This window comes from Macrobrachium nipponense, chromosome 23, assembly GCF_015104395.2.
Source record: "Macrobrachium nipponense isolate FS-2020 chromosome 23, ASM1510439v2, whole genome shotgun sequence".
In the NCBI taxonomy this organism is placed as follows: Eukaryota; Metazoa; Arthropoda; class Malacostraca; order Decapoda; family Palaemonidae; genus Macrobrachium; species Macrobrachium nipponense.
In genome coordinates this window covers 61514431-61528285 of record NC_061090.1, presented here as the reverse complement: position 1 = coordinate 61528285, position 13855 = coordinate 61514431, and the positions used below count along the sequence as shown (strand labels likewise).

Genomic DNA, 13855 nt, shown 5'->3' with positions numbered 1-13855 from the left:
TGGAAACTAGTCGCCTAGAAATAATCGTTTTAATGCCGTCTCTGTTCCTTGTGACTTAAACGGTCTATAACAAGTATAATGATGCCAATTTTCCCTTGGTGCAAATGGCTGGAATTGCAAACAGAAGCCGTTCTCAGTTTCAGTGTTTCAACGGTTATGAAGCCTTTCAAGTTAAATTCCTATAAAAGTTGCGTTTTTATTACTGCAGAAATTGGTAAGAGTCAATTGCCAAGCTCTCGTGACGCCAGGTGAATTTAATCGACAAAACAATGACGCCTATTTCACTGGCGAACATCCCCCACCCCCCAAAACTTCTGAAATTATACACCTTTGGATGGCTTTGTCTGTCCGCCCTCAGATCTTTAAAACTACTGAGGCTAGAGGGCTGCAAATTGGTATGTTGATCATCCACCCTCCAATCATCAAACATGTCAAATTTCAACCCTGTAGTATCAGTAGTGTTTATTCTATTTAAGGGTAATCTTAGCCATGATCGTTCGTCTGGCACCGCCGAGTCCAATTCCGGAGGCGTCGACTTCACTTGACCGCATCTGAGGAGTGTAACTGAGCGCTTCTAGGTCGTAGCTGAGAGTTTCATACCGCAGCACATCGAGAGTTTCATACATCATATAAACGCTGTACAGAAAACTCGAATGGCATTTTTTACTTGTTAATTTTCCATTTTTTTTTTACTTTTATTTTATGAGTGATTATTTCCTCCCTTCCCCTCTCCGTAGGGGTTAAGTGCCGTCAGTACACCTCACGTGGTGAGCCTTATGTTGATGTCGAGCTCATGCAAGAGAGTGTTATTTTATCCCTTTCTTTCCTTAAAAGGTTTGTTCTTCCAGCAAGATTTGGTCTGCAATGAAAGCATTTCACTCTGAGGGTTTGGATGGAATGTGTATGATGAAAAAAATAAAAAACGGTAATTTTTTAGTTGATATTAATTTTGTCCTCTCGTGGGTTCCAACCAGCGCCCAGCAGACAGAGGAGAAATCAGGACTTCAGTGACGTTATCCTGATTTCTCCTCTGTCCGCTAGGCGTTGGTTCGAACCCACGAGAGAACGAAATTATTATTAACTGAAAAAAAAAAAAAAAAACTTTTAATGAAGTTAACAGCTGCAACTGAATTCATTAAGCGCGGAAATGCTGGTATTGAAATAGACCGTCTCTTACAATACAAAAATAATAAGGCATGATCCGACCTCCAGCTTACTCGGCATAAGTTGTAAACATCATATTCCCAAATTAACGTAGATAGTAGTTTCTTTGATTTGAGGATTCACCAGCAGTCAAGCTTTGGTTGTTTGCAAACTAATTATCACTTTGAGAAAGATACTTTTCTTCAGACAAACTTACGATTTGTAGGCATGGCATGAAATTTGGTCAGAAATTTCAAAGTTTGCAATCATAAAGTTTTTGAAAAATGGTCATTTAATTGACAACAAACAAAAGAATGAACATAAGTAAAATAACAAATCCTTCGGGCAAGCATTGTGAGAGCTAATAATCAGCTTAGTGGTCTGGTAAAACTATTTTAATAATAATAATAATAATAATAATAATAATAATAATAATAATAATAATAATAATAATAATATAATAAGAATAATTAAATACCAACGTCTATTTAAACGTTGAATTTTCATACATTTGCTCTCTCAGAAAGGATAGTTTTAAATGAGACCTAAAGGTCTCTGTTCAGTACGTTTGTGTCTCTCTCTCTCTCTCTCTCTCTCTCTCTCTCTCTCTTCTCTCTCTCTCTCTCATGAAACTGCATTGCACGAACTAACTCTTAAATTTTCTTTACATCCTCTTCGAGTTTGCAGTTAACAATAAACTCTCTCTCTTTCTCTCTCTCTCTCTCTCTCTCTCTCTCTCTCTCTCTCGCTGAAACTGCATTGCACGACCTTAAATTTTCTTCATATTTTCCTCGAGATTGAAATTTACAATGAACTCTCTCTCTCTCTCTCTCTCTCTCGTAACTGCACTGCAAAAGGCAAACCTTAAATTTTCTTCATATTTTCTTCGAATCTACAATTGACAATAACTCCTCTCTCTCTCTCTCTCTCTCTCTCTCTCTCTCTCTCTCTCTCTCTCTCCTCCAGCTTAAATGACTTCTGTTTACCCTCAAATTTTCTTCATATCCCCTCTGTATTTGAAATTGACAATGATCTCTCTCTCTCTCTCTCTCTCTCTCTCTCTCTCTCTCTCTCTCTCTCTCTCTCAATGACTTCGCATGTGTTTACCATTTATGCTAAAGGGGTCCACTCTTCTTCCCCTCTCAATATCGGAAGGGCCACGGAAGTATGCACAATCTTTTTATTTTATTTTATTTTTTAGACAAGAATCCCCCTCTCCAATGCATATTTGTTTTATGAAGGGGGTTACAAGAATGAGACCATTTCGGGTTTAATTTAGCCAGGGTTGTAGGTTGTTGTTGATGTTTCCTCTTTCCATTTCGAGCGAATTCATTGAATGTTACTGAACTCCTCCCGCCTTCATCTCGCCGAATATGATGATGTGAGAGGAGGGGCCAAGCTTGGGAATGCTTTTCTATTATATAATATATATGGGGTTGGAGTGAATCGAATGCACGTACGCATGCACTAATAACTAAGCAATATGTATGATTATGTATGTATATTTATTATATATTTATACATATACATATATACATAATGTATGTAAATATACACACACACACACACACACACACACACACATATATATATATCTATATATATATATATAATATATATATATATATATGTACGTATGTATGTATGGATAACTTGATCACGAAACATATAAAACGTTCTCGTGTTTTCAATATACTTCATAGCATTACCTTTTATTGATAAATTTATGTATGTATATATTATGTATATATATATATATATATATATATATATATATATATATATAATATATATATATGCATTTATAAGTAAATCCCTGAAAGAATAAGTAATTTATTCCTCTCAATTACTAACCTACTTTTCTTCGCAGGTAGGCCTCGGAAATCTTACTAACCAGATACAATCTCGGAGGACAGTTTTCAACTGAATGTGATTGATTGAAATGGCAGTTAAGGGTAAGTGCTCTTGTAAAGTGTAAGAAGGAGTTTATTTTCATCATGACTGTTATAGTACTATATAATGTTAGACAGAGGGGTGAGATCTTTTGCTCCAACTTAGCTGGTAGCTGAGTGAGGTCTTAGATAGCCTAGACAATTTATGTGAGATCTTATACGACTAAGACAGCGGGGTTGGTGGGGTGAGATCTTATAGTACATATACTTAGCTGGGTGAAGTCTCATATATACAACCTAAACAATATTGTGAGATCTTATGCAATTAAGATAGTAGGTGAGGTTGTATACACCCTAAAAATAATATGAGATCTTCCACAACTAAGACCATGGGGACGAGATCTTATACTATCTAAGTGGTACCTTAGCCTAAACTTTTTACTATCGCAATCATCCTTTGTAATTGCACATGTGCATAATCTCATGAACTGCATGAGTGCTGACATATAGTACTGAATAATATCTATTCTTCCAATGTTGTTTAAGGGTGCTCTGATGATAACTTAGATTACTCCTTCCCAAAAGCCCTCTTCGAATGCAGGTAGCAGTAGCAGTAATTGATTGATTGTGTCTATTAAACCTGGAGTCACAACATCTAGTTTATTGAAACCGAAGTAAATAGAGTGCATGTGAATCCCTCTGAGTTTAGCTGCTTATTTTATCAAGTTTACTGTTGCCTTCCCCAGTCTAACTTATTAGAGGGAAACATTGTACTTCGTATCATTGGCAGTTTTCAGTTGGAAGCAGCAGGGAGTTATTAATTTAATTTTTACGATTTTATTCAGCGTAGTTCTCTCACGTCTGGGTTTCCACAGGGCAGTAGGCTGAGACCTTTGTTGATTTTAGTCTCCATTAAAGCCGTGTGTTGGCCTTTGAAATAAGGGAGAGCAGCTCTTAGATGATATAATCTTATTAGACTTATCTTCTCTCCCGAATTCAAAACCGAGTGCTAAATTTAATAGCGATTTGAACGTGTAGCTAGCATGTTCAATGAAGAGCTTTTTTCACATGTCTAATAAAACTAAGAAGATAGATCAAATTAAAAACTAATTTATTTTGAGGACGTTCAGGTGGAAAAATCAATCACAATGTTTTCTTTCATCACCAGTAAATTTGAATATTGAAGAATCGGTGAAATAATATTAAGCAGTTTTAGTTATTTCTACCACACAAGATGTCAAGTTGTCGGATATGTCACATGGAATTGAAAATCACAACAAAATAGTTAATTTTTAGGGCGATTTTATTGAAACAGGATACATGGTATGCTTGATGTGTTATAAAAAATAAAATGAACACAAAAATGATTATACATAATTTTTGTATTTTTTGGAGATTATCACATGACAGTTTTAGTTAAAATGGCTTCGAGAATCTAAAAGTAAAAACATTTTTTTAACCTAAAATTGATTTTCCAATGTCAATGGAATTTATGAAAAAAAAAATTAAGAATGAAATGAATGATTGGGGTAATACTTCTTAATAACTCTTTTTTGACTGAATGGTCTTTTTTTATTTTTAAATCAAAGGATAAGATTCTAAGATTCCCATCGGGTCTGATGATTCTTCAGCTGGTGCAGTGTGAGGGTGAGGATTACAAGACGATTCCATCTGAGAAGGGGTTGAGGGGGGGCGGGGGGAAGGGGCGTGGCTATTGCTCCATCTGTAGCTTTGGTGACCTTAATTCGCAAACTTCCATCTCGACAGCTGGTGCATTTAAGCTGTCTTCAACACGAGCTGTTTGGTGATCAGGTAGCTTCTATGTTTTGCAGATTTCCATGTCGAGTTTTTATTGTTTTTATTATTAGCAACATTATTTTTTTTCTCTCTCTTCAAATGAATGCATTTTCACCAGTATCTTGAGAATATCTTGAGGATTTGGTGTTGAATGCGAGGTATTATCACCTTTCTTTGAATGATTCTTCCTCCTAGTACTGCCAGTTGTCAAACTAATAATTCCAATAGATTTTCTTATCCTGTTGCGTCGGATTTGTAATGATCAGCAACTTGTTGCTCTATCGTAACATTATTCTTTTTGAGCTAGATGCTGGTTTTACGCACCAAAATCATTTTCGCTTTCAAAAAATATATATATAATCTCATTGGTGTGGATTCAGTTCCCAGTCAAACAATAAAAAAAGCAAAAAATCAGTTTTCCCCATAGTTGATCACGATCATCAAAACAAAAGGCAGTAAATGATTCCTGTCCCAATTACAAAAAAGTTACTGAAAGATGATCTCTAGAAGACGCCAAAATAGGATGTTAGAACCTTCTCCAACTGAAAAATGATCTCTGAAAGAGTCTTATGATGTTAGAATCTCTCAGAGTCTTATGATGTTAGAATCTCTTCCCATTGAAAAATTATTAAAATATTATCTCTGAAAGACGCCAGAATATGATGTTAGAATGTTCGCCAACCGTAAAAATATTATTGAAAGACGCCAAAATAAGATGTTAAAATCTTCTCCAGCTGTAAGATGATTATTTCAGAAAGACGCCGAAATAAGATGTTAAAATCTCCAACTGAAAAGTGATTAAATTAATGATCTCAGCAAGACGCCAGAATGCGATGTTAGAACCTTCTCCAGCCAGGGGTGGGGGTGGGGGCGTTAATCGTGGTCACGTCGATGACACCATGTAGCAACAATCTTATCCTGGGGACCGAGTAGACGCGGGGATCTACTACCCGGAGAAGAAGGGGCCGTGGCGGCGTGTTCGTAGTTTTCATCGACCTAGTGGCGTGGAGGGAACACGTAGTAGTTGAACATGTTCTCGTAATGCTCGTAGCGGCTGGACTGAGGTTGGGGCTCCCCACACTTGCGTACGTAGTCTTCGCATTCCTCGAAGTTAACGCTGCTCTGCTCAACCCTCTCGCCGAAGCCGGACTTGTACGAAGAGTAGCGCTGTCAGGGAGAGACCAAGAAGAAGAAGTAGTCTACGGCCTTTGCGTAAAAGTGTGTTACGATTTTTTTTTATCGTAACCATAAGAAAAGGGTGGGATTTTTTGTCAAGGTATTCTTAATTAGAATGAATTTAAGGGATTTGCGATAGGATTATTTTTATTATCTTGTTTGGTCGTAGAAGTGTACTAGGATTTTTATCGTAACCATGAGAAAAGGGTGGGATTTTTTTTATAATTTTTTTTTTTTTTGGGGGGGTGACTTTTACCATAGCCTGCGGAATTGGGCGGAATTTTTGTCAAGATATTCTTGATTAGAATGAATGTAGGGTAGGGGATTTGCGATAGGATTATTATTATCTTGTTATGATCGTAGAACTGTGCCTAGGATTTTTATTGCAACCTGAGGAATAGAGTGAGATTTTTTTGTGAGGATTTTTTTTTTTTTACCGCAGTATGATGTAAGGGTGGGATTTATGTGAAGATTTTGCTGCAAGTGAAAAACAGGATGGGATTTTCTTAGGATATTCCTGCAATGTGAGGAATAGAGTGGGGCTTATGTTAGGATTTTCTAGGTAAGAATGCCAAATACCTCAGGATTTAAAGAGGTGTGTACAAAATAAAGAATATCACCTCTCTCTCTCTCTCTCTCTCTCTCTCTCTCTCTCTCTCTCTCTCTCTCTCTCTCTCTATTGGGTCTAGGATATACACGAGGGCACTAGATTGCTCGTTCCGAAAGCTTCAGAGTGAGTCAGCAAGCTCACTTCCAGGACAACAAGCTCATTTCCAGGATAGCAAGCTCATTTCCAGGACAGCAAGCTCATTTCCATGACAAGCTCACTTCCAGGACAAGCTCACTTCCAGGACAAGCTCATTTCCAGGACAAGCTCACTTCCAGGACAAGCTCATTTCCAGGACAAGCTCCTTCCAGGACAAGCTCATTTCCAGGACAAGCTCACTCCCAAGACAAGCTCATTTCCAGGAGAAACCCACTTCCAGGACAAGCTCACTTCCAGAACAAGCTCATTTCCAGGACAACAAGCTCACCTGCTGGATGCTGCGAGCGAAGTTTCCGTCGGAGATCATGCGGGCGGCGTTCTTGAGAGCTCTGGCGAAGCAGTCCATGGCCAGGATGTGTCCGTGGAAGAGGTCGCGTGGTTCGACGGACTCCCTTCGGACGCGTCCTCCCAGGGTGAAGCCGCCCTGCTGAAGACCTCCCTGGAAATGGAGAGAAAGGGAGAGTGAAGGATTCTCTTCTCTTCGTCAGTAGTTAGAACACCTGTTAACAAATATTATTAAGCGTTTCAGTGTCAGGCAGTGATGTCATAGAGGGGAAGAACTATTGAGGGAATCTCCTCTCTTCGTCAGTAGTTGGAACACCTGTTAATAAATTCACTCAGTATCATTAATGGCCTTTCATTTCGTCAAGCAGTGATGTCGTCAAAGGGACAGAGCGATTGAAGGGCTCCTCTCATCGTCAGCAGTTGGAAAACTTGCCATGAAATGTCACTGGGCGTGTCATTTTGTTAAGAGTGACGTTATAGTGGTGAAGAACTATTGAGGGGATCTCCTCTCTTCGTCAGCAGTTGGAACACCTACCATGAAATGTCACTGGGCGTGTCATTTTATTAAAAGTGGCGTCATAGAGTGGAAAAACGATTGAGGGGTTCCTCTCTTCGTCAGTAGTTGAAACACCTGTTAATAAATTCACTCAATATAATTAAAGGCCTTTCATTTCGCCAAGCAGTGACGTCGTCAGTAGTTGGAATACCTGTCATGAAATGTCATTGGGCATGACATTTTGTAAAGAGTGACGTCATAGAGGGAAAGAACGATTGAGGGACTCCTCTCTTCGTCAGGAATCGGAAGACCTGTCATTGAACGTCGTCGCAGTGAAGGTACGTACCTGTTCCAGAACGCACTTCATGACGAAAGTGGCGTCGCGGACGTTGCGGGCGCAGAGATCGGAGGTTCCGTTAACCTCGGGGAAGCTGTCGGAGGCGTCGACGGAGCCGAGCATGTTGAAGGCGGCGGCCATGTACACGTCGTGCTCGTAGGTGCGGTTCATCTGGCGCGAGAAGGCCGGCTTGATGTACAGCTTGTACTGCTTGTCGAGGTTGAAGTGGCGCAGCATGTACATCACAGACATGGCGTCGGACTCGTACTGGTGGCGTCGGGGGTCGGCTGGCTTGGGCTGGATCAGCAGCTGGCCGCGGTAGCCGATCTTCTCCTTGTACTGGGCGGCCATGCGGTACATCTGGGCCATGTGCGACATGTCCCTGAAGAACTGCCTCTGCAGGACGTGCTGGTAGCCGTCGCGGGGGTGGAAGAACACGAAGTTCTCGGCCTCCAGTCGCTTGGCGGCGTCCATGCTGCGCTTGACTTGGGCGCAGGCATAGGCGAAGACGTGGGCGTCGGGGTTGGTGGCGGCGCCGTTCATGTAGCGAGGGTGGGTGAACAGGTCGGCGCTGTAGTAGAGGGGCCGGATGCCCGTCTGGCGCTGGAGGTCACAGGCCAGGGTCACCATCTCGTCCAGGTAGCGGTTGGTCTCCTCGTAGCTGTCGCCTTCGGGGGCCATGTCGCGGTCGCTCACCTGCGGCGGGAGGGAGAGGGAGGATAAGGGTAAGAAAGTCTCAAACTTCACATTTATGATGTGACCTCGCATCTCACAGGGAACGTCACATCTATATACAGTGCGATTATGTGATTTCACATCTCACAGGGCACATTCTCTACTGCGGAAGAGCTTTTGTCTTCACATATATGGCAACCGTCTGTACTGCGGTAGATTTCTGTCTATACATGTGGCAACATTCTCTACCGCAGGAGAGCTGAGTTGTCACATATACGACAACATCCCCTGCTGCAGGAGAGCTGTCTCCACATTTATGGCAACCGTCTCTACTGCGGTAGAGATCTGTCTTCACATATACGGCAACAGCCCCCGCTGCAGGAAAGCTCTGCCTTCACATCTATGCAATGTGATTTCACGTTCCCTGCTGCCGGAGAGAAGCTGTGCTTCCAAATACGTACCGAGTAGTACTTGACGTTGAGCTTGTGGAAGAACTCGAAGGCTGCGACCATCCTGCGCTTGTAGTTGTCCAGGGATCGGGTGCCGTCCTCCCAGTTCCTCTGGTGAGCCCTGTCGCCATAGTAGTTGTCTGCGCCGCAGTACCTGGAGGAGACGCAGAGGGGAATTCGTCGTTTTAGCGTCTCGATCCTTGTGTGTGTGTTTGTGTGTGTGTGTGTGTGTGTGTATGAGAGAGAGACAGAGAGAGACAGAGAGAGACGAGGAGAAGAGACAGAGAGAAATGGGAGAGATTTGCTGATTAATATCATTTGAAGGATTGAGAGAGAGGGAGAGAGAGAGAGGAAAGACGAGAGAGAGAGAGACAGAGAGAGAGAGAGAGAGAGAAGAGAAATTGGAACAGAGAAATCGGATTAACATTCATTGAGAGAGAGAGAGAGAGAGAGAGAGATTAATATTCATTGAAAGAGATTGAGAGAGAGGGAGTGAGAGATATTACAGATGAATATTCACTGAAAGAGAGAGAGAGAGAGAGAGAGAGAGAGATTTGGATAGAGATTGCAGATTAATGATTCGTTATAAAATCCCAGGAAAATATAATGATGCATCACATTTTCTAGGAAAATATAATGATACATTTTATTTACAAGAAAAATGCTAATACACATTATATTTCCCAAGAAAATGTAAGGGTGTATTAAATTTCCCGTGAAAATGTAATCATACATTTCTTGGGAAAATATAAACATCCATTATGACTTAAAAGAAACTGTAATGAAACATTATATTTCCCAGGAAAGTGTAAGCATACGTTATACTTACTTCTCTCTCTCTCTCTCTCTCTCTCTCTCTCTCTCTCAGCCCCGTAGGAGGATAGTGCCGTCAGTGCACCTCATGAGGTGCAATGTAGGCATTACCTAAGGTTCTTTGCAGCGTCACTTCGGCCCTTAGCTGCAACTACTTTAATTCATTTTACTGTACCTCCGTTCATATGCTCCTTCTTCCAACTTACTATCCACCCTCTCCTAGTGCAACTGCTTGGAGGTTTGCCCCCTGTTACACCTTTCAAATCTTTTACTGCCTATTTCCGTTTCAGCGCTGAATGGCCTTAGTTGTTCCAGTGTTTGGCAAGATGCCAGAAAATCTATATAAGTCAAAATCAATCTCTCTCTCTCAGATTAAGGCCGCCTTCTACCGACACTGTTTAGTTCCTAAATTAACTCGTCGCTCCTTGAAACCTGTTCTCGCTCCAGGTAATGTTTCCTTGTGGTTCCGCCCAAGTTACGGTAAGACACCATCCTAGCAACAGTGGGTACGCGCAGAGTGTCACGAGCGAATTCGCACCGAAAACCGGTTTTCTAGTCTCATTTTTTGGGGGGAGAGAGTGGTAAGGTGGGGGTTTGGGTAGGGAACCCGTGGGTTAGTATATTACAGAGACCCTTGTGGGATTAGATCTACAATGTCTTTCAGAGGTTATTACTTGAAACGCTCGGTAATCCTTCAGCAGTGCATGACGAAAGTTGCCAGTTTTTGTTTTTTCTTTATTTTTTTTGGGGGGGGGGGGCGGGGGGGGGGGGGGGGTGCGGGGGGGGGCCCAAGTATGTCAGGGTTGTCCCTTAAGGATTGATTGATTGATTTATGACTACTGAAACTGGCGTTACAGCACCCAACGTATTAATTCAGTGTCCTCTATGTGAAAACATCTGGAAAGGAAAAGAGTAGGCTTCTAGTTATGAGTCTAGAACGATCTAGATAACCAGAAATTTTCGATAATTGTTCAGCGGATCGTGACAAAGGCTACCACGAGCATTCTGTGATTCTGTAACGGTGCATGAAAAAGGTTCTCTTAATGAATATCACAAGACGTTAAGGTAAGTCCTTAACGGTCATTTCAGATGACCGAAGACACTTTGTCATTCCAGCGAGCTACCGAGTTCCGGAGGTTACCGGAAACACTCGGTGAGTCTTTAGGAATCACGATTCTTTCTTTGTTTACTTTGTTCCTCGTTGTTCGTATGATATTTTCTCTAGGGAACGGTGTAGGAAATTACTGTATAATTCCGTTTTTTTTTTTATTAGCTATATGACATTTCCAGTCGCCATGAATAATTCAATATACTTAATTCTTAGTTAACCAAAGAGTCAGTTTCCCTTATTTCATTGTTAATTCGCGGACACTAAATGCGAGCTGTTAATTTCGCGGTCGAGTGAATACTGGTTTTTAATTTCGCGCGTGACTGAATGAGTGATGATAATTTGACTGTATATCTATAGTTATACGTAATATAGACATGAATATATTTCACCTGTGGTAATGTGTGATAAATGAATCACGTGCTAAAGTGATTATAGTCATAAATTATATATATATATATTATATATAATATATTATTATATATATATATCTTATATATTATTAATATATACTTACTATTATAATAATTAATTTAAATATATATATATATATATATAGATATATATATATATGACCATAATCACTTTAACGCAGGATTCATTTATCACATTACCACAGGTGAAAAACAAGAGACAGGGGTATATATATATATATATATATATATATATATATATATATATATATATATATATATATATATATTTAAGTGTGTGTGTGTGTGTGTGTATGTGTGTGTGTGATGTGTGTGTAATATGTGACCTTCCTAATGAGTGAATGATGTCTATTAGTTTAACCAACTGATAAATATGGAATTTAGTCGTAATGAGTAATAAAGTCAAACACTGTTTACCTGCACATAACTAAATAAGGACTAGTGAATAAAGCGAATGAATTACTGAATGAGGCCCATGATTCTTTGTGACTGACTGAATGGACACTGAAATCCTCACAGGTAACTGAATAAGGTTTATTTTCATGATGATTCACTGCGTGAAAAAAAATCTTCGTATTCCTAATAAGGAACTTAGGTCTTTCCTCTTGATGAAATGGTACTTTTAATTTGGCGAATGATTATTATAGGAGGATATGTGATTCTCTTTACCAGGTGATTAAATATTACTTTATCCCTCTGTGATTGAAGGAGGATGTTACCAGAAAATGTTCGTAACTGATTATCGCCATATTATCGACTGAAATTTTGAAATAGAAGCTTGAATTTCTCTAATGGCCAAATCAGTGAGTGGCTGCATTGAGATTGCTAGCATTCACTGAAAGGAGACGAAACTGATTTGCGTTTTAGTTACTTATAGTGGCAGAATGTTGCATGCAGGCCATTCTTGTAGATGTTTGGCGAAGAATGCTCCGAAGAACTTCTATTCTCTCTCTCTCTCTCTCTCTCTCTCTCTCTCTCTCTCTCTCTCTCTCTCTCTCTCTCTATGTATATATATATATAATAATATATATATAAATATTATATAATATATATATATATATATATAAATTATTATATTTATATATATACATACACGTATATATACATATATATTTATGTATGTATATATATATATATACATATGTATATATATATAGTTATATATATACACCCACACACACGCACGCACACACATACATGTATATAAAGAGAGAGAGAGAGAGAGAGAGAGAGAGAGAGAGAGAGAGAGCTTGTATGCATTAACGCCTAGGTCAGTTGTGTCTTTGCGAACATAGATAATGAAGCTTAAATTGCTTCACTGGATGTTTATGCATGTCTCCCAACAACGTAATCATGTCGGCTTTCACATACTCCATCCGGTGAACGAAAAACGTTTAGAAACATTTAAAAACATTTTTAGAATTAAATACTCACAAATTGCCTCGTATGCTAGCCTTGCGTGTTGTTCTCTTTTTATATAGATTGCAAGTTTTTTGTCAATTTTTTTCGATTTAACAAATGAATACAAAAAAAGCTTACGAATGGGTCAGTTTCTGTGGTTTAATTGAAATTCCCGTTCGCTCTGTTTCTATTTATTGATGTTTTTTGTCGATGTTTTTTTAATCGATTTAACAAATGAAATAAATAAAAAGTTGGGTCAGTTTCTGTGGCTGAATTGAAATTCCCGTTTAATTTTTGTTCATGTTATTTTTTCTTATTTGCTTTCAACTTTTTTTCGATGTAAAAAGTGAAAGAACAAAAAAATGGGTCACTTTCTGTGGCTTAATTGAAATTCCCATTCGTTTTTTTTCTATTCATTTGTACGTGTTTCTTTTTTTGTGTGTGATACTTTTAATGTTTTTTTTAATAGATTTAAAAAAAAGAAGAAAACACAAAGTGGGTTAGTTTTTGCAGCTTAATTGAAATTTCCATTCGATTTATTTTATTTATTATTTTTTCTCTTTTAATGTTAATTTTTTATCGATTTAACAACTGAAAGCAAAAAAAAAAAGAAAAAAAATGTGTCAGTTTCTGTGGCTTAATTGAAATTTCAGTTCAAATTTCTTTTATTTATGTTTTTTCCTCTCGATTTTTGAGGTTTTGTTGCGAGAATATCTGTCGTGTTTTTTTTCATTGAAGTTTGATATTTCAAAGGGAATATCCTAACGTGCAAATACTTTTTTTTTATTTTTTTATTTTTTCCTTTTTTTTTAGCTCTGAACTTTTGGATTGATTTACGAACTGGAATATGCGGAGGCGAAATATGGTTTCATGCTATTTCAGTCTGTTTTAATGATTAGAAAAAAAAATATATTTTCAAGTCAATGTATCGGTTTTTTCAAAGGTTTAGTTTTAAGTAAAAATAGACTAGGTATAATACGTTCTCTCTCTCTCTATAAATATATATATATATATATATATATAAATATATATATATATATATATATATATATATATATATATATATATATATATATATATATA

General features: G+C 38.6%; 1 protein-coding gene across 1 annotated transcript in view; it reads right to left on the bottom strand.

Moving 5' to 3' along the window:
- Positions 1-4320: 4320 nt before the first annotated feature.
- LOC135201257 (xylose isomerase-like) overlaps positions 4321-13855 on the bottom strand; it is a 10754-nt gene continuing 1219 nt past the window's right edge. The window contains exons 2-5 of the mRNA XM_064230131.1: positions 9029-9170; positions 7902-8588; positions 7043-7213; positions 4321-5999 (exon numbers count right to left, since the gene is read on the bottom strand). Of these exons, the coding sequence (XP_064086201.1) occupies positions 5829-5999; positions 7043-7213; positions 7902-8588; positions 9029-9170 (1171 nt within the window). The 3' untranslated portion in view covers positions 4321-5828. The remainder of the gene's footprint in view (positions 6000-7042; positions 7214-7901; positions 8589-9028; positions 9171-13855) is intronic.